Source organism: Lepidochelys kempii, chromosome 11 (assembly GCF_965140285.1).
Source record: "Lepidochelys kempii isolate rLepKem1 chromosome 11, rLepKem1.hap1, whole genome shotgun sequence".
In the NCBI taxonomy this organism is placed as follows: Eukaryota; Metazoa; Chordata; order Testudines; family Cheloniidae; genus Lepidochelys; species Lepidochelys kempii.
The window spans coordinates 9,474,103-9,501,196 of record NC_136390.1 but is presented as its reverse complement, the minus strand read 5'-3'; the positions used below and the strand labels follow the sequence as shown (position 1 = coordinate 9,501,196).

Genomic DNA, 27,094 nt, shown 5'->3' with positions numbered 1-27,094 from the left:
AACTGGATCCTGCACTAACTCCCGAAAGCCAGTGGAGTAGTTTGTGGACAGAGAGTAAAGGCAAGTCACAAGATGTTGCATCTCCTAAGACTGGGAGCTGAGACTTGTGAAGGCCATGAAGAGGGACTCAGCATAACTTCAGTAGAGGGTTCATCTAACTCTGATATATGAAAGAGGGACAGTTAAACATCAAACTCACTTATTGTGTATCTGTAGACTTGAACCGTGGAAAGTTTTCAAATGCAGTCACATGCACGTAGGATTTGTCAGTATCTCTATGCTTTCATCAGCTCACAGTTTTCTTTGTCCTGACCCAAATTGTGGCCAGACTGAATATTTCCAGGTTCATTTGACCTTTTCTTCAAATACTAGTGGGCTCCTCTTTGTTATCTCAGTGCTTGAATGGATGAAGACAGACTTCCTTCAGCTATTCCTGATACGACTAGGGGATTTTAAACTAATCTCAGGAATTCTCTGACTTTTCCACCTCTTTCCTACCCAAAGATTATTTTCACTGGAGTTATTCTCACTTCAACATTTGCCAAGGATCTGGGTGTTTGATTCTAGTTATCTTCCCAAGGTTAAGTAAAACAGTTGTTAAATGTTACTTTTCTCAGTTAAGGAATATTGCTTGATTGTCCTCAGAGTTAATTATTACAATCCCGATTCATGCCTTTATGTTGGTTGACGATTGCAGTATCTGGCCTTCCCTACAGGCTGCAGCATATTCAAGATACCAAAGTTGGATTGGTAACATGCATGTTATACCATGATGTCATTGCACAGCTGCTTTCTCATTTTCCACTATATACAGTGGCAACATTAGAGAAGCATCACAGAATAGAGGATTGAACTCTAGCTGGGAGCCAGAAGCTCTGGAGTTCTAATTCTGATTCTGAACTGTGTGATCTTGCACAAATTGGAGAGGAGTGTCAGATAGGAACCAGGACAAACAGAGGTTTTTTACCTCTCCTTGCGTCAGCTTTCTCCTCTGTAAAATGGAGATGATAATACTGAACTGACTCGCAAGGGGTAATAGTTAATGTGTGTGTGCAACACTTGGAAAACAGAAAGAACTGTGTGCTGACTGTTGCTAAATTCTCCTCTCCTCCATGTATGCACAATTCACACTCATTTCAATGGGTGCTACAGGCTCAGGGCTGAATTTGGCCCACTGACTTCATGACTAGCCTATCTTACGTTGCTGACAGGTTGCATATATTACTCTTGCAAAATTGTGTTCAGCGAAATCAGGACTGTTGGCTGCTCAGCCTTCTTGGTTAGTCTTTTGTAGCGATGGCATTGATTTCCTGTGTGCTGGTGCAGTGGGACTCTTGCACTTTGACATTTGGAACATTCTTTGCACCTGTACGTTTAAAGCTACTTTTCAGCTTTTTAAATGTTGCGTATTTGTGTGGCCAATGGGCTATTTTGGGACATTCTTTCAAACACAGTACATAAACAGTGCCAGTAAAAACCTGCACTGACAGGGCAAATAGGTCCTTATAAGCACAGTTATCTATTGTGCCAACAAATATGAGCTTCCCTTATGAAGTGGGGATTTACACACTTTGTGGGCGTCATTTATGTATCAAATGTTGTTAATTTGTCTCTCTATATTTATTGGTGGTTTTGTATGACCCCCTAGAAGACTGTTTTACGTATGACGTTGACTCCAGAAATAATGCTTACTGCCTTTAAATTGTACAGTTGTGTAATAGTCAAAAATGATTACACTTCAAACATCCTGTATGTCCATTTAATATTTCTTGATTTTGTGCAATACATTAGTCCCTTAGAGTCGAAGAGCCACACACAGTAAAGAATTCAGGAGTGAAGGAGGTTAGAGGTTCAGTTAAGAAACCTTCTGATTCACTGATAACATTTTCTTTTTTTAATTCACAGATTTATTCCAGCCGAGACCTCGAAGAATCCATAAACAAAATTAGGGAAATCCTATCGGATGATAAGCATGACTGGGAGCAGAGAGTATCTGCAGTAAGCATTGGACCTATATGCTAATTATTTTAATGTAAGGTTTTTATGAGTGAAGTTCATCCCTTTGCAGTGTCAGCACAAGTTCTGTGCACCACTGAAGTTGTCTAAATAGGGCTGATGTGCAGTTTAAGTGGTACATTGAGTATACTGGCCCTCTGCATGGAGTGAATTTCACACTATGGGACTAAATTTAAACTCCTACATTAAGGAAACCGTGAAGTATTAGGTTTATAGGAATTTGAATATCATGAATAGGCATCAGATTAAATAAGTCATCATACATTTAAGATATACTTAATTTTTCAAACAAACAAATAAACCTAGAAAATCGCTATTGGACTTCAGAGTCAAATTTTCAAAAGTGGAGTAATATTGTGAAAAGTGTCCTTTCTGCACTCCATTTGGGTAGACGGATGTATGCAAAAGGCCTCCTCCTTCCCTGCCTTCCAGGTTGTATAGTCATTTACACCTGTGCAAAGTGGGTGTAAAACAGTTTGTTAGCATTTTATATCCACTGGACACAGGTGGAAATGACTGCATGAGGAGCAAGGTGATACAAAGTCAGACCTGTAATGGACATGCTGAGTTTGAGTCTTATTTATAGGCAAGCTCTAAGTTACACTGATGTAAATCTGCGTAAGACCTTTTCTACACTCTTGGTTTCTGCCACTGGTGTAAATACAGTGATGTAATTTTATTGGTGTAGCCCTGACATGTCCAAGCAGCGATTTGCACTGGTGCAGTTTTCCTCAGTCTGAACCTTGGTTCTGAAGTCTAGTAGTGAATTGATATTAGTGCACCATGATTAATGGTTTGCATTGGTGTAGTTATATCAGTGGCTAAAACTAGCTCCTTAGGGTGAAATCCTGGCCTCACTGAAGTCAGTGGGAATTTTGCCATTAATTTCATTGGGGCAGGATTTCACTCCTACTGTAGACAAGGCCTGATTCTAATGAATTCAGTGGAGATGTTCTAGATTTACACTGGTGTAACTGAGATCAGAATCTGAGTCATGGCTTTTCAAGTCAGACCATCTTTTTAATGAGAGAACTGTGAGAAAATTATAGTGTTTCAATGCATACAATGCACTTCAGTGTTTCAAGATGTCCCTAAACGTTGCAAATGGATGGAGGGAATGGAGGAGCAACCTTGGAATTCTTTGACTTGTTTAAATGTCCCAATAACTTTAATGATACGATTGGAAAAGTAAATGTCTGGCTTGCCACATTTTGTCGTTGGTCAAATTGTAAATGACACATTTGGATTCCTGTAGCATGGCCAAGGCTAACATATGAATGTTCTTACATTTATTCAATATACTGATCCCTGAAATATGTGATCTTAGATTGTGTTAAGAACCTGTTCTTCAACACATTAATATTTTTACAGGGAAGTTGAAAAATGAGCGCTAGTCTTGAACACAGTTCTGAGTGTTTTTATTTCTCATGAATAGATACCAGTGTGTCTTGCTATTTTGTCACTTGTAAGTCCTTAAATCTTGTTTGCCAACAGCTGAAAAGGATCCGATCCTTACTATTAGCTGGAGCTGCCGAGCATGATAACTTCTTTCAACACTTACGCCTGCTGGATGGAGCATTTAAATTATCCGCTAAAGATCTGCGGTCTCAGGTAGTGCGAGAGGCGTGTATCACGTTGGGGTAAGGAATACAAAGCTCCACATTCTAAATTGTGTTATACAATTAGTTTAGATAAAAGGAGGAGATCCTGGCTCGAACCCAATTATGATATAGTTTGGCCTTGTCAGTACTGGACAGACAAAGTGGTGTTAGAACTTGGTTTTGGCCACAACCATTTAAAAACCATGCTCATGCAGGTCATTAATCATGGTTGTACAGCCTGTGGGGATGGGTTCTGTATGCTGGTGGTGTTTGGAAATGTTGATTGGGCAGGCTTTGAATTCCGTTTTAACCTTTGAAAGCCATTACTCACATTATGGACCAGATTCAGATCTCAGTTACATTGGTGTCCATCTGAAGTAGCTCCATGAACTTCAATGGAGTTACTTAGGATTGATAACCAATGTAGCAAAGGGCAAAATCTGTTCTTATGGGTTTATTGCTGGCCAAAGCTAGCTTTAAAAAATCCTCAGAGTGTTTCTAAGTTATTCAAATACAAAACAGTGCCTGTAAAAGCACAGAATATATTCGCCGATCACATTTGCTCTAGAATGGACACCACAGATTTTTTTTTTAATTAAAAAAAAACGGGGTGGAGCTCTTTGGTCCTGGGCTATTGACCCAGATATACTTGTGACGTTCTAAGGGTCAGTTCACAATCAAACAGGTTTGACTGAGTTATACGTTTCTGTAAACAGGCAGAGACAGCAGAGCTCCTGTTGCAATGCCTGACCTTTGAGGATTTGAGCACCTATAGGGCCCATTGAATACCATGGAAATTGAGGGTACTTGGCGCATGGCAAGGTCAAGTCCATAATGCTGTGAAATGCTTTTCAATAGCGTAATACCACAGTTCCAAATAACAAATTGAAACGTGCCCTGAGTATCTGAACCCAATGGAACAGAAGTGGAGGGCCATATTTTGCCCTCCTTGATCCCACATTTTAAATCATTGGGCTTGCATGGAGTGCAGCATTTGGTCATGGCTAAGGACTGAAGGATCAGGCCCATAGTGGTTAATTTCACTTAATTCCATTTGAGATACAAATCTTATGTAAAACAATGCACTCAGTATCGAGGGACAAATTGCAGATGCTTTATATGGAAAACGTGATATTCTGACCCTTAGGAGACTGCAAAATGGAGTTGGAAAGTTCCCATTCATCCTGGGTCTGTTAAGGCTGGAAATGACAACAGAATAACTTCTCTTATGATATTTCTCACACTCACTTTCTGCCCAAACTGAAGTTAACAGGCAAGGAGGCAGCACAAAATTGAATAATAAAGACAGAAATTTGAAATGTGTTTTGTCTTTGGGTTCAGACTGAGTTTGGGGTGAAAGTACAGGTCAGTTCTTATTTTCTGTGGGCTGGTTCCCCCATCTGTAGTAACTGAATGTTGAATGCTACCAGAGCCATGACTTTGAAGAAAAGGAACTAGGGCATTTTTAATAATCGTTTATGAAATTCACAAATGTCAAGGCAAGACAGAAGCTTGAGAGAGAATGGAATCTGAAACTGACAAGCGCTAGAAAACCAAGTCATTGAGAAATGCCCTGTGGGTTTGTCGGTGCATCTTTAACAGGGTTCCAGTGATGTGGTGAGCTTCCATGCTGAATTAATTACTGTTAAAATCTGGATGAGCAAAAAGCATTGCACTGGTTTGAGATGAAAACTGTAAAATGAGATATGTCTGTTTATTCTTCTTTGGTGGAGTTAGAGAGGAGACTGAAAAATCATGAAATAGTGCATGTCAGATAGTCTACATTACTATGACTAGCATAATCTAAAGCATATTTACCAGCATTTCTTAATTGTTTTTCAGACATTTGTCTTTAGTTTTGGGAAACAAGTTTGACCATGGGGCAGAAGCCATCATGCCAACCATCTTTAATCTGATTCCTAACAGTGCCAAAGTAATGTCCACTTCTGGTGTCGTAGCTGTTAGATTAATCATCCGAGTAAGTATATATCAAAACAAAACTTTGTCTTATAAAGTCTTAAATCTGTCTATGTGATCAGATCTGAACTGAGGAGAGAATGTGAACATGTCCCTGGTGAAAATTAGCTTAAATAAATAGATTAAGCTCCTAAATGTTGCAGAACTTGGCTATGAGACTTCTTCCTTGAATCTTATCTGGGTATGGTATCTGCATTCAGACAATACCTTCCTTTTGTTGATCCCCCTGTCATGTCTTAGAACAAGGAAAACTATTTATTGAAACACAGTTCAAGAGGGGAAAAGAGACTGACAATAAATGAGAAGTAATAGCTTGTCCACTATCAATGGAAGTTGCTTCTTGGTGGCTCTTGTTGTTTATGAACCCAGTTTATGAATCTAGCAGTTTACTGACTAAATTGTTCAGTGGAAGTTGAGTAGCTACCTGAAAGAAGAGCACTACAGAGGCATTCAGATGCTAGGGACACTGTTAATTATAAGCTGTTGGCTGGATAGTATCTGGTGTATGGGTGGCTATTAGCTTGTAGGAAGGGGAAGGGGCAACTCCTCAGATTATCATTAGCCATCTGGCATTGAAGCCTAGCAGTGATATTTTGTGTCATGAAGACCTTGTTCTGATGGTTCAGGTTGTAGCATGCGTCATCAGATACATTCTAAATTGTAAGTAGAAAAGAAAGTAGTTCTCATAGTACTAGTAAATGAGTAAAGATGGTGAACTTGCAGCTCTTTTATTAAATATAAATGCTGTTGGTCAGCAAGTGAGGGTTCAAAGTCATAACTTGCCAAGTTGCTCTAGATTCCAGTTGCAAAAGAAGACCTAACCATGTTCATATTTACAGGCTAAAAGATCATTTAGGAATAATTTCATCGTTTAACAGGGTATCCTTCTGTGTTACTTTGTATAAGAAAAATGGAAGTACTCTATTTCTTTATGCATAATTCATTATTCTAGAATGATGGATTGTGTGTTTGGAGCAAGGGGCTAGGAATCAGGACTTGTAGGTTTAATTCCTGGCTTTGCTTCTGACGCACTGTATGACCTTTGGCAATTCACTTAGGGTCCAGTCCTGCACCTACTGAAATCCAAGGCGAAAGTGCCCATTGACTTAAGTGGTACATGATCAGGGCCCTACCACTCTGTCCTTGTGAAGCATGACTAGTGAAGGTTTGCAAAGGACTTTGAGAGTGGATAACAAGTGCTATCAGCGTAAGATTTATTAGGGAAACTTCTTTGCAGAAACAAAGGATTTTTACCTTTGAAAAGTTGAGTGTATATTTCTCTGAAGTCATTTTTAAACCACTTTTGCTTGCCTTCCCATCCTCATATAAAGAGTCTTTGTAAGCACTCCATGGTCAGTGCATCTTGTCTTAGGCCATTAATCAACTAGTGTGGCTTCTGCCCAGTGATGTGGCGGGCATGCTGTGGGGAGCCTTGGCATGCCCTACTACTGGAGATTTCTGTCCATTGATGAATATGGGTCTCACACTACAGACCCGCTGGAGCCTGTGTCCATAAGTGTAAATAAAGAATCCATATCTTTCTTAAAAATATTCCTTTATCTATGGGCTGAATTTTTTCAAATGAGCCAAAATGAGTGTGTGTACGTTGGCTTTAGGATGACTAAGGGAAATTAGCTTTACTCCCGCAAATCTAAAATGTAAAGGTTTTTTCCCTCTGTTTTTCTTGTTCTAGCATACGCACATCCCTCGACTAATACCCATCATAACCAGTAACTGTACCTCCAAGTCTGTTGCAGTTAGAAGGTGAGAATGAGGTTTTAACTTTTCTTCTTGTTTATCAATGGCTTAAATTCACCTCCTGTTTTTTTAAAGGAAAAGCTGAGTTTTTCAAAGCGATGTAGAGGATTTATCCACACATCTTCCCTTAACTTTAATGGATGTGTCTGAATCCCCTAGGTCACTATGAAAAATTCAAACCAAACGTTTTTTTTAAAAGTTTTACACTGTATAGGGAAGATTCACTGTTTCTGTTCTTGAAAAGGAAGGATGGCCTTTAAATAGAAATTAGCTGATTTAACGGAGTTAGGTGTGGGTGTACTGTACAGCTGTGTGTGTTTGTGCATGTTTAGATATTGCTATAATATTATCACATTAGTTTGTCTGCCTTCCGAGGCCTTGGATGTGCTCCTATTTTCTACCACCAACCACTACTATGGTACGTTTCCTTTGGACCAGAGTGTAAAAGTCACATTCTCTGAAATTCCATGGCCTGTGTTATGAATCATAGAATATCAGGGTTGGGAGGGACCTCAGGAGGTCATCTAGTCCAACCCCCTGCTCAAAAGCAGGACCCATCCCCAATTAAATCATCCCAGCCAGGGCTTTGTCAAGCCTGACCTTAAAAACTTCTAAGGAAGGAGATTCCACCACCTCCCTAGGCAACGCATTCCAGTGTTTCACCACTCTCCTAGTGAAAAAGTTTTTCCTAATATCCAACCTAAACCTCCCCCGCTGCAACTTGAGACCATTACTCCTTGTCCTGTCCTCTTCCACCACTGAGAATAGTCTAGAACCATCCTCTCTGGAACTACCTCTCAGGTAGTTGAAAGCAGCTATCAAATCCCCCCTCATTCTTCTCTTCCGCAGACTAAACAATCCCTGTTCCCTCAGCCTCTCCTCATAAGTCATGTGTTCCAGACCCCTAATCATTTTTGTTGCCCTTCGCTGGACTCTTTCCAATTTATCCACATCCTTCTTGTAGTGTGGGGCCCAAAACTGGATACAGCACTCCAGATGAGGCCTCACCAATGTCGAATAGAGGGGGACGATCACGTCCCTCGATCTGCTCGCTATGCCCCTACTTATATATCCCAAAATGCCATTGGCCTTCTTGGCAACAAGGGCACACTGCTGACTCATATCCAGCTTCTCGTCCACTGTCACCCCTAGGTCCTTTTCCACAGAACTGCTGCCTAGCTATTCGGTCCCTAGTCTGTAACTGTGCATTGGGTTCTTCCGTCCTAAGTGCAGGACCCTGCACTTATTGAACCTCATCAGATTTCTTTTGGCCCAATCCTCCAATTTGTCTAGGTCCCTCTGTATCCTATCCCTGCCCTCCAGCGTATCTACCACTCCTCCCAGTTTAGTATCATCCGCAAATTTGCTGAGAGTGCAATCCACACCATCCTCCAGATCGTTTATGAAGATAAGCAGGAGGTCGGACTGGATAATCACAATGGTCGCTTCTGGCCTTAAAAATGGATGATTATTTCCTTTCTGCTGTCTCATTGGAGAAGACCTATGCCCACTGTCTTTAGCTCCAGTCTCCTGTAGCTTGACAAACAGAAGTAAGAATGATTGGTAACTGTGTCGCCTACTGACTATAGCTCTGTCACATCCCTTAAGCAAGTCACTTAACACCTCTGTCCTTCAGTTTCTCTATTTGAAGAATGGGGATGAGAAAATACCTTCTTTTCAGACTTGATGTGAAGCGTAGTGTTTGTAAAGAGCTATCTACAAAGTAATATTAACTTTGATCTTCTCTACATCTCACTGTCCTTTGTATTAAAAAGAAGCAAAATCAAAACCACCCCACAAGTAATATTCTACAGCTATGGTCCAGAGCACTTCTTCATACAGTGGTGACAGTCTAGTGTTTCAGACCATTACTGTAGCATATGTTCATATTTTTTAGTTTAAAAACTCTTTGTAGAATTTGATCTTTATAGATACACTAGTATTTTTAATAAGGGGGTCACTGCTGATTTCTTGTGTCCAGCTGGGCCCCATAATAATAAATGACTGGTGTGTGGTGGCAAGTCCACTAGAAGCCATATGCCTTTTTATTAGCTTGAATAGCTCAGACAATATTTCTCCTTTACCCACTTTCAGGCGCTGCTTTGAATTTTTAGACTTGCTGTTACAGGAGTGGCAAACACACTCCCTAGAAAGGTAAGATCTGAGCATGAGCGTCCCTTCGGGAGAAGCGATTTGTACTGTGGTGAAATGAGGGCTTGAAACATCCCACCCTCACTGCTAAAATCCATTTTTTCTCCATTCAAAAATAAAAGGGAAAAAGAGTCCACTGAGGCCCTGTGTGCACCTGCTTAGGTGCAGGCTGTTGGGGGAATTGCTGAGGCCTCCCAAATATTGGAACTTCTGGTGGCACCACAGGTGTGGCTCCCAGGGCTACAGACTTTATTTTCTGAAAGCGTTGTTGAATGGACTAGAGAAATGGGTCCTCTCCAGTCAGGCTGCAGAGAAGATGGTTAATGAATTCTTGAGCACCGCCACTCTCCAGATGAAACTCAAGCAAGGGGGTCTCATAGTTTCCTGACTGAAAAGAAGTGGCAGAGAGAAGCCAGGCATGGGAGGAAGGGACTGGGGTTGTCAGAAAAGAAGATCTTAGGCATTTCAGTTTCCTGCTGCAGGCAAGTACTCTGTGGTCCAGTCATTCCAAAATATTGCTATTCCAAAGTAATAATGCTATAGTAATTCTAGATAGTAAAGCAGTAATACTATTCTAAATAGCCAGTTTTCCCTATACTGACCTATATGTTTAAGAGCTGGATTGTTCTGGGATGCAAAGAGAGGAGCACACAAGGGGCCTTTTCCTTCCCTTATGCTCCCACCCTAGATTTCTAGCCTTAAGATCTGACTCTTGCAAGTGAGGGTGCAGTTGCAGTTCCTGTGTTCACCCAAGCCCGGGGAGTACTCCCTCCTACAACCACTGGGGCTCAAGCCATTCTGAAGGGGTAGGAGAAGCTAAGACTGTGGGCCCATCACCTTGTATTATTGACTGATGATGCTGGACATATGCAGAGAGTGGAGCATGTTGCAGACTCCTAAAGGATGGTATATCATGTGCACTGGTGTTGGGGCACTCTGGGCGGGATTTTGCCTCCCAGATGCCAGGCATAAAGCCAGCATAGCTACTTTAAGGCTGACACACAACTAATAGAGATATAATAAGAGAATAATATTTGTAAGGCACATTATGGCTATTCAAACTAACAGTCTGTCGAGAAAGACAAAGAGGGGAAAAGGAAAGGTGATTGATCCTCACTTCATTAACCCAAATTGCCGTTAGCTACTTTAAGAGTTAAGAGATTATTTTTCCACCCTGGTAGTTTCCATGGTAACTAAGGAATGACTTCTGAAGAATGCAGCTTGGCTCTTGTTTTCCAGCAGCAAGGAGTGAAATAAAGCTGACTTGTAAGAATAAATAAATAATTCCCCTAAAGGATGTTATGTGGAAATGGGGGAAGCTGTGAAATGCTCTCTGTTTGCTGAGAGTGGGGAGAAATCACTAAACTTTGCAGACTCATCTGAGTGCAGGGAGGTTTTCTGCATCTTTACTCACTGTCTGAACAATGTTTTCTTCTGATCTCAGACACATCTCAGTATTAGCGGAAACAATAAAGAAGGGAATCCACGATGCGGACTCTGAAGCAAGGATAGAGGCAAGAAAGTAAGTGGATTTTAAAAAAAATAAGTATCACTTTATAAACACAGGATGGTCGGTGTGTGATGGAAAACTGAAGCTAAGACAAATGCATATAGGGCCTGTTCCTGCTCCCATGGCAGTTGATGGCAAAAGTTCATGACTTGAACAGGAACAGGAGCAGATCCACAAAGCAGTCAGTATGATCTGATTAATAAAACCCCAGCCATTCACACATTGCTTCTTTAGATTCTGGTCATTTTACATTGCTGTCTAAAATTAAATCAATTTGTAACTTTGTTTTCTCCCAGCATGGATTAATCCATGTATTAATGTATGTTCTTAGAAGCACAAGAGCATTTTGCTAATCCTTACTTATCTGCCACCAATATAATGCCTAGACAAAATCTGGTGGTTTCATTCCTGTTCCCATAAAACACTGGGTTGCCAAAGGGCAGTCAGATTTGATAGCCAAATATCATTTGATTTCACGCCTGATTCTTTTATCTCATACAAAAATCTCTTTGTCCTTAATGGAATTTTTGCCTGAGTAAATATTACAGGATTGGGCTTGCCATTGCTTTCTAAACTACTACAAAATATTGTAAATAATGAAAACCACTGTCAGAGTTAGTTAATAAAGTACAATTGTGAGGCAGCATTATTTTGCCTTTCTTAATCACTGATACAGAAATCTCATTAATTTGCAATGATTTTCCCTGTCACAAAGGGTATAGGAGAGGTTCTGCTGTATTTTCAAAAGTTTGTGTATGTGTCCATGGGAGGTTGTCTTGGTATACTGAGAACTTGTTCTTAAACTAAGCACCCATTAACCAAAGATTCTAGGTGAACTTTGTACAGAGAGAGAGAGCTGTCATTTGGTACATTTACACATCATTAACTTCTTTATAAGAATCAAATGATTAAATGCTACACTTCAAGAAATAGTAGTTCATAGTAGGAGTGGGTATTAAATTATTTTGGGAGGGAGCATTTTCTCCAATCATGAAAATACTGTAGGCACCCAGGTGTTACAGCAATGTGGCTAGGTAACCCAGATAGCTAGCTAGGCAGACTTTTTGAGGATTTATAGTGAATGTTAAATTCTCCTTTATTTTTTTCTTACTTAATATATTGCCAATATTAAGATTTACATTTTTGCATTTTATCCCAAATAGATTAAAATGCTGATGGCTTCCTCTGTCTGGGGAGCAGCTGTCACGTGCAAATGGCTCTGGATTAATTTGCATTTATTGATCTTGTTCTTAAAGTGTCCTCCAGCCTAATCCTGAAAGGTGCCTGTAACTCCTATAGATTATAACAGGAAGTAAGGATGCTCAGCATCATCCGAGAGGCTGTTAGTGCCACACAGGACTGGTCCCTTTGTGCTGAAATGTTTCTCTCTCTTTTGAATGGGCTAGATCCTGAGTGATGCTGAGCCACTCTCACTGAAGACAGTAAGAACAGCTAGCTTCAGCACTCCCTAAGATTTGCCTCAGTAGCAGCCAAAGGTTCCCCCATAGTATTATGCAAAGGGTCAGGATCATCTCAGGGGTAATTGTTAGTTACTACACATCTGCTTTTGAATGGTATTGAATAAGGGAGTCACTGTTATGTTACAGTTTGAAAGAAAAATCTCTGTTATTGCTGTCATGAATCAGGCCCACAGATCTGTCTTCAGTTGCAGATTGTTTCAGAAACTGTTATTTAATTCACATTAATTTGCCAGTCCTACCCCTTTAAACACCAGTGTAGTGTCCCCTCAGCCTGTATAGATCCAGTGTGGGTAAAAGGGTTAATGGTATTTACAAGCACTCATGCTAGATTTTGTCCTTGCACCGGGACGTTGCTGGTTGAAGCTTGCCATGGGATGTCTACCTTGTCTAATCCCCGCTGCTCTTGTGGGCTAATGGTCTTCTTCCTGACCTCCTGATTGGAGCCGTGACATCTGGGTATAGACTCTGCCCCTCTCTGGTGCTATATGTGTTCCTGTGATGCCCTGCACAGTGTACATCTTGCCTTCCGACTTCTGGTCAGTGTGTCTTGTGTGGAACTGCTTTCTCAAAACACAGTGATAGCCTGCGTGGTATGTTTCAGATGCATCACAGAAAGGCTGCGTCACTGAAATGGTTCAGTTAAGCTGTTGCCGTTGGGGTGGACATCTCCTGTGACTGAGCTGCTGTGGCTCATCAAACGTTACAAGGAGTTTTCAATGGTATATTGGGATCTTGTTTTCAGATGTTATTGGGGCTTCCACAATCACTTCAGCAGAGAAGCAGAACACTTGTATCACACGTTGGAATCCTCCTATCAGAAAGCCCTGCAGTCACACTTGAAGAACTCAGATAGCATAGTGTCCCTGCCTCAGTCCGATCGCTCGTCCTCCAGTTCCCAGGAGAGTCTCAAGTAAGTCTCTCTACTTTATTACCACTGATTTTATTGACTAAACTGCAGATGCACCTAAATGAGTAACTATGGCATTGCACCGTTACCATTCACAGCTTCATGCTTAAGCTTGTTTTCTCATCTCTTATGACCGTTCACATTTATTTCTTGACCTCAGCATTTGACCAGCTCCAAAATATGGCATAGGAGGTTTCTGGCTGGCAAGATATTAAAAAACCCCCCCCCAAAAAAAAAAAAACACACTGCTAAATATCCTGGAGTCAGTCTTGAATCCATAAATAAGTGGACAAGAGGCTTTTCATTCTCAGCCAGACAGTATTAGTCAGCCCTCCTAACTTAAAAAGACACTTGTTTGGCCTGAAATTTTTCATGCTTAGCCTTAAGCCAGAGAAGTGAGTGTATCTGTTTGTCTTTTCTTTTTCTTGTAAGAAGAGAAGTGGCCAAGCTAGATATAAATTATATAGCTGCAAAATGAATAGCTTTTCTGCTGCAGTTGTGTATCTTGGCTGTTTTTGAAGGGACACAGTGAAAGAATTTAGACTCAAAATTTGCCCCAGCTGAAAAGTGTTAGAATTTTTTGAGGACTGTCCTATTACAATATGAATTGTAAAATCCACCTCCATCCTACAAAGAAATGTATAAAATACATTAGTCACTATTTACATAGGACCTGAAATCTTCTTTTGTTCTGTTAATGCTCATGGTAATTTTTTCATACTCTTTTCTAAGGAGTTTTATTGAGCTTCAATATTTATATTTAAACAATAAATCCTGTTAGACAACTATTTACAGATAGTAATAGACTATTACAAACCCTTTATGACTACATACTCAGCAGCTTCTAAAAAGTAATTCCATGTTTATCATGGTAATTATATAACTGTATAAAATATATATTTGATATATTTAAAAAGAAAATGAAAGAGGGCCAGGCCAGCAGTCTAGCAATAGCAGGAGAATGTTGCGGGAGCACAGAGAGAGTAAATAGACATTCATCACTCAGACTAGACTGGCTCCAAAGCAAGAGTTTCAGTGCAGCAAACTTCCGTGATGAAGGACCAGTGCTGGACTGAAGGCCAGTTCTAGATTAGCAGAGGGGAGTAGAGAATAATCATGGGGATAGACTCTTCCTGTGCCTTTGATCATTGAAGTCATTTGGAGCATATGTGGAGAGTTCTGAAAACAAAGAGGGCAGTTTTGAATGAAATCCTGAAATAAGTGGGGAGCCACTGGAGGTGTCTGAAGTTGTGGTTGGTATGGTTGTGCTTCTGTGTATATAGCAACTTTGGCACACCCTGAAGTCTGGAGAGTGGGGTTGTAATTACGCCACTGCTATTTTTAATAACTGGTTATTAATGTAGTAATGTAGAACAAAGCCTCCTAAAATGTGATGGCATTTTTATAGCCAGGATTATTGGTAACTCAAAAAATACCTGTTTGATAAATGTTTGTGTTTAATTTCTAGCCGTCCATTGTCTGCCAAAAGAAGTCCTACTGGAAGCACTACATCCAGAGGTGAGAACAGGAACTGTAGGATACATAATCACCTGTTGCAGGGGAAGATTTGTAATGAAGTAAGATAAAAGACTCAAATATTTCTATGTTCAAAATAGTGATTCTGGTTATAATGAAATCTCCATTTACTGTGAAGTTGTTCTTTTGGTCATGAGTCCAGTCACATATAGCTGTTCCTTTGGTCACCAGCATATAGTGGAGGCACCTTAAGTGCATGTCTCCTATGGTGCTAAATTCCAAATTGATCACAAAAGTGCTTTCACCTATGGACACAAGAGATGTCTGGACCACTTCACCATCGGAGCCCTAGTGCACTTGACTGCACGGGCAGGTGGGTGGACAAGAATACCTAACAGGCCTTTTCCATCTCTGATTTTTGTTTGGCTTTCAATAGCCACCGCCTCAGTCTCCACTACGTACCCCAGAACAGGCATGGTATCCCACAGAGGCCTTTGATACAGTCAAAAGTAATGCTGAGCCTCCTTGATCTTCTTCATCAAGACTTTCCAGCATGTAGAATCTTCAGAGCTTTGCTTTGGTTCCAAGCACTTGCAGCTTAATGCCTGAAGGGCATAGTCGTGGGTGGGAACATCAGTGAGTGAGGGGAACAGAAAATCTTCATGGGCAGATGAGGTTACTGTTAGCAGGCCTTGCTAACAGTAACTTTCAAAATGCAGGGCCCAGACTAATTGATTCGATCACACTTTAGTCTGCTACTAGATACCATCAGCTGAGAGTATAAGGCTATGTTTTAGTCACAGGTATTTTTAGTAAAAGTCATGGACAGGTCACGGGTAGTAAACAAAAATTCACGGCCTGTGACCTGTCCATGACTTGTACTATATACCCCTGACTAAATCTTGGGTGCTCTGGAGCAGCAGGCAGCCCAGGGGCACTGCGGGTGCTCTGGGGCAGGGGGTGGCTGAGGGGCGCCGCAGGTGTTCAGGGGTGGGTGGGGCAGCCCAGGACCCCTGCAGGTGCTGGGGGAGGCAGCGGCCCAGGACCCCTGCTGCTGCTGGGAGCGGGGAGAGATTTTGTGGGGCTGGCGGGTTCGCTACCTGGCTCTGCACAGCTCTCTGGAAGCAGCGACATGTCCCTAGGTGGAGGCGTGGCCAGGCAGTTCTGCACACTGCCTCTGCCCCGAGCACTGGCTCCGCAGCTCCCATTGATCATGGTTCCTGGCCAATGGGAGCTGCAAAGCCAGTGCTCGGGGTTGGGGCAGCATGTGGAGCCGTCTGGCCATGCTTCCGCCTAGGAGCCAAGGAACATGTTGCTGCTTCCGGGGAGCCCCCCGAGGTAAGCGCTACTCGGAGCCCTCACCCAGTCCAGTGCCCCAAATCCTTGCCCCAGCCCTGATTCCCCTCCCACACCCAAACTCCTTCTGCTGATTGTGGGGGTGGTGGTGGTGGTACGGTGGCCCGAGACTGCCCCAGCAGCAACTGGTGCAGCTGGCCCAGGGGCTGCCCGAGCTGCTCAGGCAGCCCCTGGGCCAGCTGCATTGGCCATTGCAGAAGTCCTGTAAAATCACAGAATCCATGAGCTCCATGACAGACTCCAGGCTTACATATAAGTAATATATTTTTCTGCTCACAGATACCATTGCAGAACAGCACTGTGAATTAGTTCAAAATAAAGAGAGACATGGTGGATGAGGCAATATATTTTAATGGACTGATGAGAGTAGGGGAAACTGTACTTAGAAAAGAACAGGGCACTGGTAATGAGATACGAAATCATTGACATCTAGGTCACTACTTCTAGGTATTCCAGCTCAGGAGTTGCCCCAAAATTTTACTAGTTGGTGAGTGGTGCTATGTGTGAACTACATTGAATTTCACAGTCTAGGTCTCAGTAGATGGGGCTATAGCTTGGTCTTCACTTAAAAGTTAGGGCAACATAGCTACATCGCTCAGGGGTGTGAAAAATCCATACCCCAAGCAATGTAGCTACTCTGACGTAACCCCTGGTGTAGACCCAGTTAGGCCGCGGAATAATGCTTCCATGGATTTGCCTACTGTTGCTCAGGGTGATGGTGTTTCTACACTGGCAGGAATATGCCTTCCATTGGTATAGATTGCATCTACGTTATGGGGTTGTGCCATAGCTAGGCCACTATAATCCCTGTAGTGTAAACATGGCCTGCATCACATAGCCACCACCCGAACTGCCCTTGATTAGGGCCTTGTTTGCCATCTCAGCAGAGAGGCCAAGGCTTGAACGGGTTGTAGAGACTGAACTACCCTAGAGGTGGCCTCTTAGGTCAAGGCTGGGACACATTTGCAGGGCAGCAAGGGGAAGCTTACACTCTCTCTGTGAGTACATTGTGCATCATGGTCTTTCTGGCCCTTTACATGAGCACTGAAGTCTCACACTGGGAACACTTGAACGTTCTTATTCAGTTGCTAACTGGGTGCTTTGAAACGAAGAGTCAAACAAATTAATCCTCACTAGCCTTGATTGTGTGTCTGTTCCCCACCCCTGTCTAAAGCCTCTACAGTGAGTACAAAATCCGTGTCAACCCCAGGATCTCTGCAGCGGTCTCGCAGTGACATCGATGTGAATGCAGCAGCTAGTGCCAAGTCGAAAGTAACATCTTCTGGAGCTTCCACCCCTTTCAGTTCCGCGGCAGCCCTGCCCCCAGGCTCGTACGCATCACTAGGTGAGCCTCTGTGTTCTCTTAGAAAACAGATAATTTCTCCAGTATTATAAACTACGTGACTTTAGTATTAGATGGCTTGTTCTGAATATAAGCCACGTCTCCAACAAGATGGTCACTAGCAGTCCAGAACCAGTCTGTGCTCTCTGGCAACGGGGGCTAAAGAAAAATACATTTCCAGAGGGAATCAGCCTTGCAGGAAACACAGTTTGCTTTGAAACACTTTTCTTTCTTCCTCCGTTTCCAGCACTAATCAGCACATTTATGTTGTGAAGAGATGTTGTTTTGACTCTGACAGTCCAGGGGAGGATACTTGCTGCCCAGTTCACCGTGGTGTAGCCCCTCTGGAACTAAAGAACAAGTTTACTGCAAGTTGTTTTATGCTTTGCGTAGCATTAAGTATGTCTTAGCTGCATTTGATCCTGAGCTAAGGAGCTGTCTCTTCATATAAGTAAGGGATAGAGAAGCAAAGAGAGGAATCTGACTGATTTGTGAGTATGATGTAGTTACTTTTTTGGCCTACGTTAAAGGCACAAGTTCACCTTCCTCCACTCAGGCTCTTTTTGATGGTTTAAAACATGCTTTGTGTTCCTTTTGCCATTTTCTGTTGCCCCAATTTTTTCATGCTGACAAGTGAAGTCACCATTTGATGTAGAATGTACTTTTCAGGTGGCATGGCAGGCTGCATGGATGAGGAAATACAGTTCAGAAACAGCTAAAAACAGTTGCTAGATTATTTGCTTGCTTGTCAGTTTTCATTAGCCTAGATTTGACCCAGGGAGAGCTAATTACCTGAGCTAGGATCTGATTCTGAAATTTATTGTAATTTACATCAGCCTTACGCTGATGCAACTCCATTGACTTCTACCAGATTAAGTGATTGTAGCAGGTCTCTAAGTGGTATGAGAACAGATACCTTGCCTCCTGTTGTGCAGATTGCTGAACCTTAGCTGTATCAGTTGAAAACTTGACTTCATAGCACAGGATACCCTGGCTCTCTTGTCAGTGTAATGGGAAATACTGTATGAATTATATTAGGATATATGTATATATTCCTTCTGATGGCAGGCTTCACTTACTGCTAAAATCTTTGTCTTAACTTCAGTTCAGTGGCTCCGTTTGTTTCAGTGGTTTTGTTGTGAAGTGTTTGCCCTGGCTTAAATTAGTTGCTCACATTGACTTCATGGTGCAGTGAGAACTGCAGACAGAATACTGGAGTTAAATGCATGTTTCTTGTCATTTCCCAAACTTTAGAGGCTGAACACAGAAAAGTGAAAGTGCTCTGTTAGTCTCACTCCAAAGCAGAGTGTGTTTACTGCTCTTCTCTGATACTCTATTTCTTGTTTAAATGATGCATGGATTGGATCAGCTCTAAAGGGCACTCCTTTCCTTTTTGCCCGTAGAAAAAATTGCACATGCAATTTCCTTTGGTTGCCTTGCCCATTACTCCAAGAGGAATGGGCAAGGCAAGCAAAGGAATGGGATTTAGCAAAGCTGTCTTTAATACATGGTTGCAATGGGACCAAACTAATCTGATGCTAAGACCGGTTCAGATGCTTCATGCTTTGAGTTGCTGATTAACCAAATGTTCTTTTCTGGTTTCATTTCTTTAATTGTATTGATTTTTTTGCTTATTTCTGTAGCTAATGTACAGTGCCCACTTCTGTTAATATTACTAACTCTTCCCTATTTACCCTCTCCTTATTTTTTTTAAATTTGCCTAAAGATGGTACTACCACTAAACCTGAGGGTAAGCAGTCTGTCTGTGTGACTGAGGTGTGTCTACAGTTGTACCACCCCATCTGGTCTCTGTTCTCACAAAGTGTTACCTGATTCTCATCTGTGCTCACTGGTGACCTGCATGAAGTGTTGCATGGTTGTTTGGCTCATTATGACACCATTAGGTATATGTCACTTTCTCTCCAAGATCCTCCTTGAGATTAGGCACCAATCTGAATTTATGACTCTCGCTTCCAATCTTTATGTGAAACTAGTTTAAAAGCAATGTTGTATACACGTCTCCATGCTAAAAAGGTGCTGTTGGTTGAAGGTGACCTACAAAAGGATAAAAACAAAGGCTTGTGGTCGTCTGCTTCATTGATATGCATAAAGAAGGTCTGCTTTGTTGTTCTATAAGAAATTTAGGTCATGTCTAGTCTGTTTTTTCAAGGAGACTCAGGGTGGCAGGAGAATTAGTGAAATGATTATATTGCAAATACTAAGGAAGTGAAAGCTAGGAAAGGAAAGGATATTTAGTTAGCCTGTTCAAACCTCTGGGTTTTGTTTGTTTTTGTTGTCTCTTTTTAACTCCTGTGCCTGGTAAACAGTTGAGAGTGAAAACCTTTTTGTTAAAGGCTTAACACCCTTGTCCCTTCATTTAATGGTTGAGAGAGCTCCCACTCCAGTTCCTCCCGAGAAGCCATTTAAAAAAATTATTTTAAGGAAAGACAAGTCTTGATGTTCCTGATATTTCTATAGTAAAAAAGGCAAGCATAAAACTTTCTTTTTGTGGGGGAGGGAGGGAAGGCAAGGAGGATGAGAGTGTTTATGCCGCCTTTACTCATGACGAAAAAGCCAAAAAGCACAACCCCACCCTCCTCCCACCCCCCTTTTGCAAGTCACCTTTTAAGGGATGTATTACTGATTTGTGGGACTGTGTGTGAATACCTAGATGGCTGTTTGTATTAGAATGTAGTTTCCCAAGAAGCACCACCATGTCACTGTGATGTTTGTTTTTCCCTCTGATTTCTGATAGATATATTATTTATAGGGATAGATTTCTACAGTCTCCCGTGCAAGCCCTTATACTTTAGGATCCATCAACCATCGTGTTGGTTTAAATCAGTGTTTCTCAACCTTTTTCTGCTGGTGACCCTCTTTGAACTTAAAAAATAATTGTGACATCCATTACGCCACCCCCTCCCTCCCCCCCGCAAATTGCCACCCCATATCTTAAGTTTGGGGCTCTGAGCTTCAGCCCCCCCCCCCAACAGCTCAGGGCTTCGGCAATTTAAAGTTCATTTACTGTTTTTTTATTTTTTTCCTCATTAGAATATCAGTCCTTATCTAGCTGTTTTTGCTGGAGGAGACTCTGGAGAGAAAAGCAAGGAAAGCCAAACTTTATTATATTCTTCATATTTCAAATGAAAAAATTAACCTCCCCCAGCCCCTTTGTTCTGAACAGTACCCCCTTTTGGCCTCTCCTTACATATCATATAAGATACAAACTCATTTTTTAGGTCACCTCCAAGCAACTGTTTTAGAATCTCCAATTTTTCTGTGCAATGTAGTTTGACCTTTGCAGTGCAGTAGTGCTCATGAAGTATGTGTGTAGTTTTCTCAGGACCAATATCTCAGATTAGGAGAAAGCCAGAAGTGAGATATTCCAGTTAATAAGTGCAAGTTAAAAGCTGAATATCAGGCCATAGATTTAAAAAACACGGTTACCTGGATAGCTCTGTAAAGCACCATGCTTGAAAGTTACCCTGTGCTGGGAGCCATCACAAGGCCTATGCGCAACTTATGTCTTGTGCCGTCCATCTGCACAAAGGTGAATTGGGCCCTAAATCCAGTTAGTACCCACTCCTGCAGCCCTTTCGCCTGTGTAGCTCCCTTGCTCTTCACTGGGAGGTGTGTATGCAGAAAGGTTGCAGAATCAGGCCTTTGTAGAGCTATACAAATAGTTACTATGATCCAAATAGCTGGTCATGGCTGCATAGAAACTTTCCCGAGGTTTTCTTTAAGCAGTTACATTCCGGTGGGAAACAAATTCTGAGCTTGCGGTGCAAACCCTGTTAAGATTTCTGTGCTACTATCCCTGGAGAGGGACTGGTGGTTCAGAACCTGCAATACATTAGGTCAGGGGTGGGCAAACTATGGCCCGTGAGCTCCTGCTGGGAAGCGGGGTCTGGGGCTTGCCCCTCTCCAGCCGGGGTGCCAGGTCAAGAGCCGCACCACGCGACTCTGCCCCGCTCCGGTGCTCCAGCCGGGGCGCCAGGTTGGGGGCCGCACCACGCAGCTCCCGGAACAGCCGCATGGCCCCACTCTGAGGGTCGGGGGCCGCTCCATGCGTAGGAGCCGGGGAAGGGACATACTACTCCTTCCAGAAGCCACTTAAGGTAAGCCCCGCTCAGAGCCTATACCCCATAGCCTCTCCCCACACCCCAAGCCCCTGCCCCAGCCCTGATCCCCCTCCCACTCTCCAAACCCCTCGATTCCGGCACAGAGCATCCTCCTGCACCCCAAACCTCTCATCCCCAGCCCCACCCCAGAGCCCTCACCCCAACCCCAATTTTGTGAGCATTCATGGCCCGCCATACAATTTCTATTCCCTGATGTGGCCCTCAGGCCAAAAAGTTTGCCCACCCCAGCATTAGACTCTGCTAACAGCTCTGAATTTGCAAACAGATTGTGGATAGGTGTATTGTTACGAAGTTGGGAAGCTCAGATGGGATGAGTTCTGCCCCTCTTTGGGCAGACGTTGCAGTTTTCAATATCTTTAGTATTCCTGTCAGTGTTCAGCAGTCAGCCAGACTAGTACAATTTTTTCAAATAAAAGTATTATTATAGTATAATGACTTCTCAGACGTTTATTAGAATTTTGAAGTCATTGTAAGCACAAGCTCACACATCTTACAGAAACCTTAGGGCTGGGAGCAAACAAATTACTTGCAGCTCTTGACTTCAAAGTAGTGTGATTTGTTCCTATCAATAAATTGGCAGTTAAGTTTCATATTAAAAAATGCTTTGAACTGATGCCAGCAAGTTAAAGAAGTATGGGCTGGATGAATGGACTATAAGGTGGATAGAAAGCCGGCTAGATCGTCGGGCTCATCGGGTAGTAATCAATTGCTCCATGTCTAGTTGGCAGCCGGTATGAAGCGAAGTGCCCCAAGGGTCGGTCCTGGGGCTGGTTTTGTTCAATATCTTCATTAATGATCTGGACGATGGCGTGGACTGCACCCTCAGCAAGTTTGCAGATGACACTAAACTGGGATACGCTGGAGGGTAGGGATAGGATACAGAGGGACCTAGACAAATTAGAGGATTGGGCCAAAAGAAATCTGATGAGGTTCGGCAAGGACAAGTGCAGAGTCCTGCACTTAGGACGGAAGAATCCCATGCATCGCTACAGACTAGGGACCGAATGGCTCGGCAGCAGTTCTGCAGAAAAGGACCTAGGGGTTACAGTGGATGAGAAGCTGGATATGAGTCAGCAGTGTGCCCTTGTTGCCAAGAAGGCTAACGGCATTTTGGGCTGTATAAGTAGGGGCATTGCCAGCAGATCGAGGGACGTGATCGTTTCCCTCTATTCAACATTGGTGAGGCCTCATCTGGAGTACTGTGTCCAGTTTTGGGCCCCACACTACAAGAAGGATGTGGAAAAATTGGAAAGTGTCCAGCAGAGGGCAACAAAAATGATTAGGAGACTGGAACACATGACTTATGAGGAGAGGCTGAGGGAACTGGGATTGTTTAGTCTGCAGAAGAGAAGAATGAGGGGGGATTTGATAGCTGCTTTCACCTACCTGAAAGGGGGTTCCAAAGAGAATGGATCTAGACTATTCTCAGTGGTAGCAGATGACAGAACAAGGAGTAATGGTCTCAAGTTGCAGTGGGGGAGGTTTAGGTTGGATATTAGGAAAAACTTGTTCACTAGGAGAGTGGTGAAGCACTGGAATGCATTACCTAGGGAGGTGGTGGAATCTCATTCCTTAGAGGTTTTTAAGGTCAGGCTTGACAAAGCCCTGGCCAGGGTGATTTAGTTGGGGATTGGTTCTGTTTTGAGCAGGAGGTTGGACTAGATGACCTCCTGAGGTCCCTTCCAACCCTGATATTTTGTGATTCTAATCTGTGTGGGCCAGATTCAGAATTCCATTACATTGGTGTAAATATGGAGTAACTCCATTCCAGTCAATGAGGCTTTCTTTGGATTTATGCCATTATAACAGAGATCAGAATCTGACCTTATGTAATTTTTAATATACTGTGAAGGAAACGTGTGTCTTTTTTGTAACCAATGATCAGGGAAGATATCATCTTTCCAAATAACCTTCCTTCCCTCCCCACATGTAAGATAACCACATGTCCTTGATTTGATTGTGTTTTTCCCGAAGTGAGCATTACTGCATATTTTACAGCACATATTTTACAGGGTAATCTGATGCTAGAAATAAATTTGTACATTTATTATGTCTATATCTGAGCAGCCTGGATATCTCATTTTATAAGGGGTCTGACTTTCATCATAGTTAACCTTTAAATGTTTTTAGAAAATACTTTATATTGGTCAAGTGTTGAAAATCCTTTGTATTTTGCAAACAAATGACTGCAGTAAGAGAGCATGAATTTATTTCTGTGTTCCACATGTCTTTGAAAGAAGGTAACTGATTACCCGTGACTATATTTATATATACATCCAGGAACTTTTCTTATCCTTCTCCCCCTGTATTGAATTAAACCTAATGACTCCAGTTTTTAAACAGATTTTCTGTTAAAGAAGGGGACTTTATAAGGACTGTACTTTCCCTTGCCTTTTTGCCTTATTTCCAAAGCGAGCACAAACATAACCCTTCAGACACTAAAGTCTAACCTCTCCTATAAAGGGAAGAGAATGACATATAGCTATATGAATTTTGTCCATTGGAAAAGAAATAAAACCTAACTGTTTGGTGTATTTGTTAATCTCACAGATTCACACAGAGTGGTCAGGTGAGTGTTAAATACTGTTTACTGAGCCTCAACAGAGCATTTGGAGAAGCACAAACTTACAAGAAGATGTCGTCCCTCCTCTGTCCCGCTATCCTTACTTTCACAGCACAGTAGTTTAGCCTGAGTAAGGGCTTTAAGATTTGTCCCTAAATCTGAATGTATATTCTAGCTGAAACAGAGATACTTAGGTGATGGATTTCTTTCCTATTTTGGTCTATGGGTAGGGTGACCAGATGTCCCATTTTTACAGGGACAGTCCTGGTTTTTTGGGACTTTTTCTTATATAGGCGCTGTCATAAATATAAAGGGAAGGGTAACCACCTTTCTGTATACAGTGCTATAAAATCCCTCCTGGCCAGAGGCAAAACCCTTTCACCTGTAAAGGGTTAAGAAGATAAGGTAACCTCGCTGGCACCTGACCCAAAATGACCAATGAGGGGACAAGATACTTTCAAATCTGGACGGGGGTGGTGGAACAAAGGGTTTGCTCTGTCTGTGTAATGCTTTTGCTGGGAACAGATCAGAAATGCAAGCCTTCCAACTCCTGTTAAGTTAGTAAGTAATCTAGCTAGAAATGCATTAGATTTCCTTTTGTTTAATGAATGGTAAAATAAGCTGTGCTGGAGGGAATGTATATTCCTATTTTTGGGTCTTTTTGTAACTTAAGGTTTTCCCTAGAGAGATTCTCTATGTTTTGAATCTGATTACCCTGTAAGGTATTTACCATCCTGATTTTACAGAGATGATTCTGTTACCTTTTCTTTAATTAAAATTCTTCTTTTAAGAACCTGATTGATTTTTCTATTGTTCTTAAGATCCAAGGGTTTGGGTCTGTGTTCACCTGTACCAATTGGTGAGGATTTTTATCAAGCCTCCCCAGGAAAGGGGGTGTGTAGGGCTTGGGGGATATTTTAGGGGAAGACGTCTCCAAGTGGTCTCTTTCCCTGTTCTTTGTTTAACACGCTTGGTGGTGGCAGCATACTGTTCAAGGACAAGGCAAAGTTTGTACCTTGGGGAAGTTTTTAACCTAAGCTGGTAAGAATAAGCTTAGGGGGTCTTTCGTGCAGGTCCCCTCATCTGTATGCTAGAGTTCAGCATGGGGAAGGAACCTTGACAGACGCCTATCTTCTCTTCCTCTCTCTGCCCCATCCCCGCCCCAGGTCCCGTTTTTTCACAGTTGCTATCTGGTCACCCTATCTGTGGGGACAACCTATGTCACACTTTTGGCATGCTGTTTATTTGGTTTCCAGGAAAATGTACTTTATTTTACCTATTTATTTAAGCAAAGCAGCACTATAGCATTGTTGTGAGGTGGTTCATTCAACTCCCTATACTCTGGAGGTCCTACATTTTCAGCATAAAATCTGTTGATAACCTTGGATGAGTTGAGATTTGCTTGCAGGGTAAGGCACTTCTTAGCATGAATAAAACTGGCAAAATCTGGTGTCCCTTATGTTTGTAAAATAGGACTTCTGCTAGATGTGGCTGGAATCCATATTGATGCTCATTGTAAACTCATTTATATGAATAACTATATAGTTGATAACCCTTAAGCTTTGTTTTACCGGTAGATGGGCACAGATGCCATCTAGTGGTGAATCAGTTAAAAGATTCTTAGAACCTGCTGCAGGATTTTTTTTAATCTTTTTCATCACATGGAGGAGAACGGGCTCCTCATGTAGATATGTGATCTCACACAGAGAGAATATCAGTTATCGTCTGTGTTCGTATCAGTTACTAAAATGTGATTGTGATTATTTTTTTCCAAAAGCGCTGAGTTGATTAAACTATATTATGGATTTATATTTATTAATTTTCAGACAGTACATTTAAAAGAACTTTCCTTCACAGAGGAACATACAGGCTAGATCCTGCAAGGTAGCATGCACTTCTACCTCCCTCTGCATCCGGTGGGAGTTGAAGGTGCTCATTATCTAACAAAAGGAGCTCAGAAATTTATATGATGGAGCCCTTGAGCGTAAGAATTGTTCAGAACAAATCCTTTTGTTTATTTCAGTGTGTGAATACATGAAAATGACCAACTTAAGTGTTTTTAATATATCATATTTATATACATAAAAGAATAAAGTTATTTCCAGCTTGAGATGTTGGGCCAGATTGTGATCACAGTTATGTCTTTGTAAATCTGATGCCACTCCATTGAAGTCAATGAAATTATGGTGGATTATTTGGATAATATCTTAGAAATATATCTGCTTCATCTCGTTATTTATACACTATTGGATAAATTTACCAAACTTCTGCATTTGTTACAAACCTGAACTTGGGCCTGGTTCACTGACTGTCTTTTTAAAAATTACCAGGGCTTTTTAGTCTTTAAAACTACTTAACACAAAGCCCTTCAAAAAGCTTTCTGTACTGAGAGCAGAATATGGCCTGATAGGTCAAGTTTCAACCAAGGGCAAATTTTTATGCCTGCATATTATGATTCCTAGAAAATAGCCTGGGCATTTCCTTTATCTGTTCTCTTTACAGTAACATTGCCATGGAGCTACAGTAATTCTTTTGGAGAGGGTCAGAAAAATTAGTGATTACAAATTATGACTCATTGCCTCTGCAGTTTGAATTGATATGAAAACAAAGCCAGTGAAAGAAAGAAAGAGCTTCTTTTTGCCCTGCCTTTTGGGAAGTAGCTATTAATTGGTGGGATTTGATGCATTTTTCTAGTAAGTGCTGCATAAAATTCATTATTCCAACTGGGATGTAATGACTCAGTAGAGAATTTGCATTTGCTCATAGTCAGAGGCAGCACAGTTGGACTATGTGCAAATGCAAATTCTAGGATAT

At 41.9% G+C, this 27,094-nt stretch overlaps 1 protein-coding gene across 1 annotated transcript in view; it reads left to right on the top strand.

The window, feature by feature from the left end:
• The window catches only part of CLASP1 (cytoplasmic linker associated protein 1), a 267,031-nt gene that overhangs the window by 131,719 nt on the left and 108,218 nt on the right, over positions 1 to 27,094 (top strand). The window contains exons 11-20 of the mRNA XM_073305074.2: positions 1,906 to 1,998; positions 3,511 to 3,656; positions 5,460 to 5,595; positions 7,288 to 7,358; positions 9,447 to 9,506; positions 10,948 to 11,025; positions 13,237 to 13,404; positions 14,870 to 14,919; positions 17,408 to 17,578; positions 19,302 to 19,325. Of these exons, the coding sequence (XP_073161175.1) occupies positions 1,906 to 1,998; positions 3,511 to 3,656; positions 5,460 to 5,595; positions 7,288 to 7,358; positions 9,447 to 9,506; positions 10,948 to 11,025; positions 13,237 to 13,404; positions 14,870 to 14,919; positions 17,408 to 17,578; positions 19,302 to 19,325 (997 nt within the window). The remainder of the gene's footprint in view (positions 1 to 1,905; positions 1,999 to 3,510; positions 3,657 to 5,459; positions 5,596 to 7,287; positions 7,359 to 9,446; positions 9,507 to 10,947; positions 11,026 to 13,236; positions 13,405 to 14,869; positions 14,920 to 17,407; positions 17,579 to 19,301; positions 19,326 to 27,094) is intronic.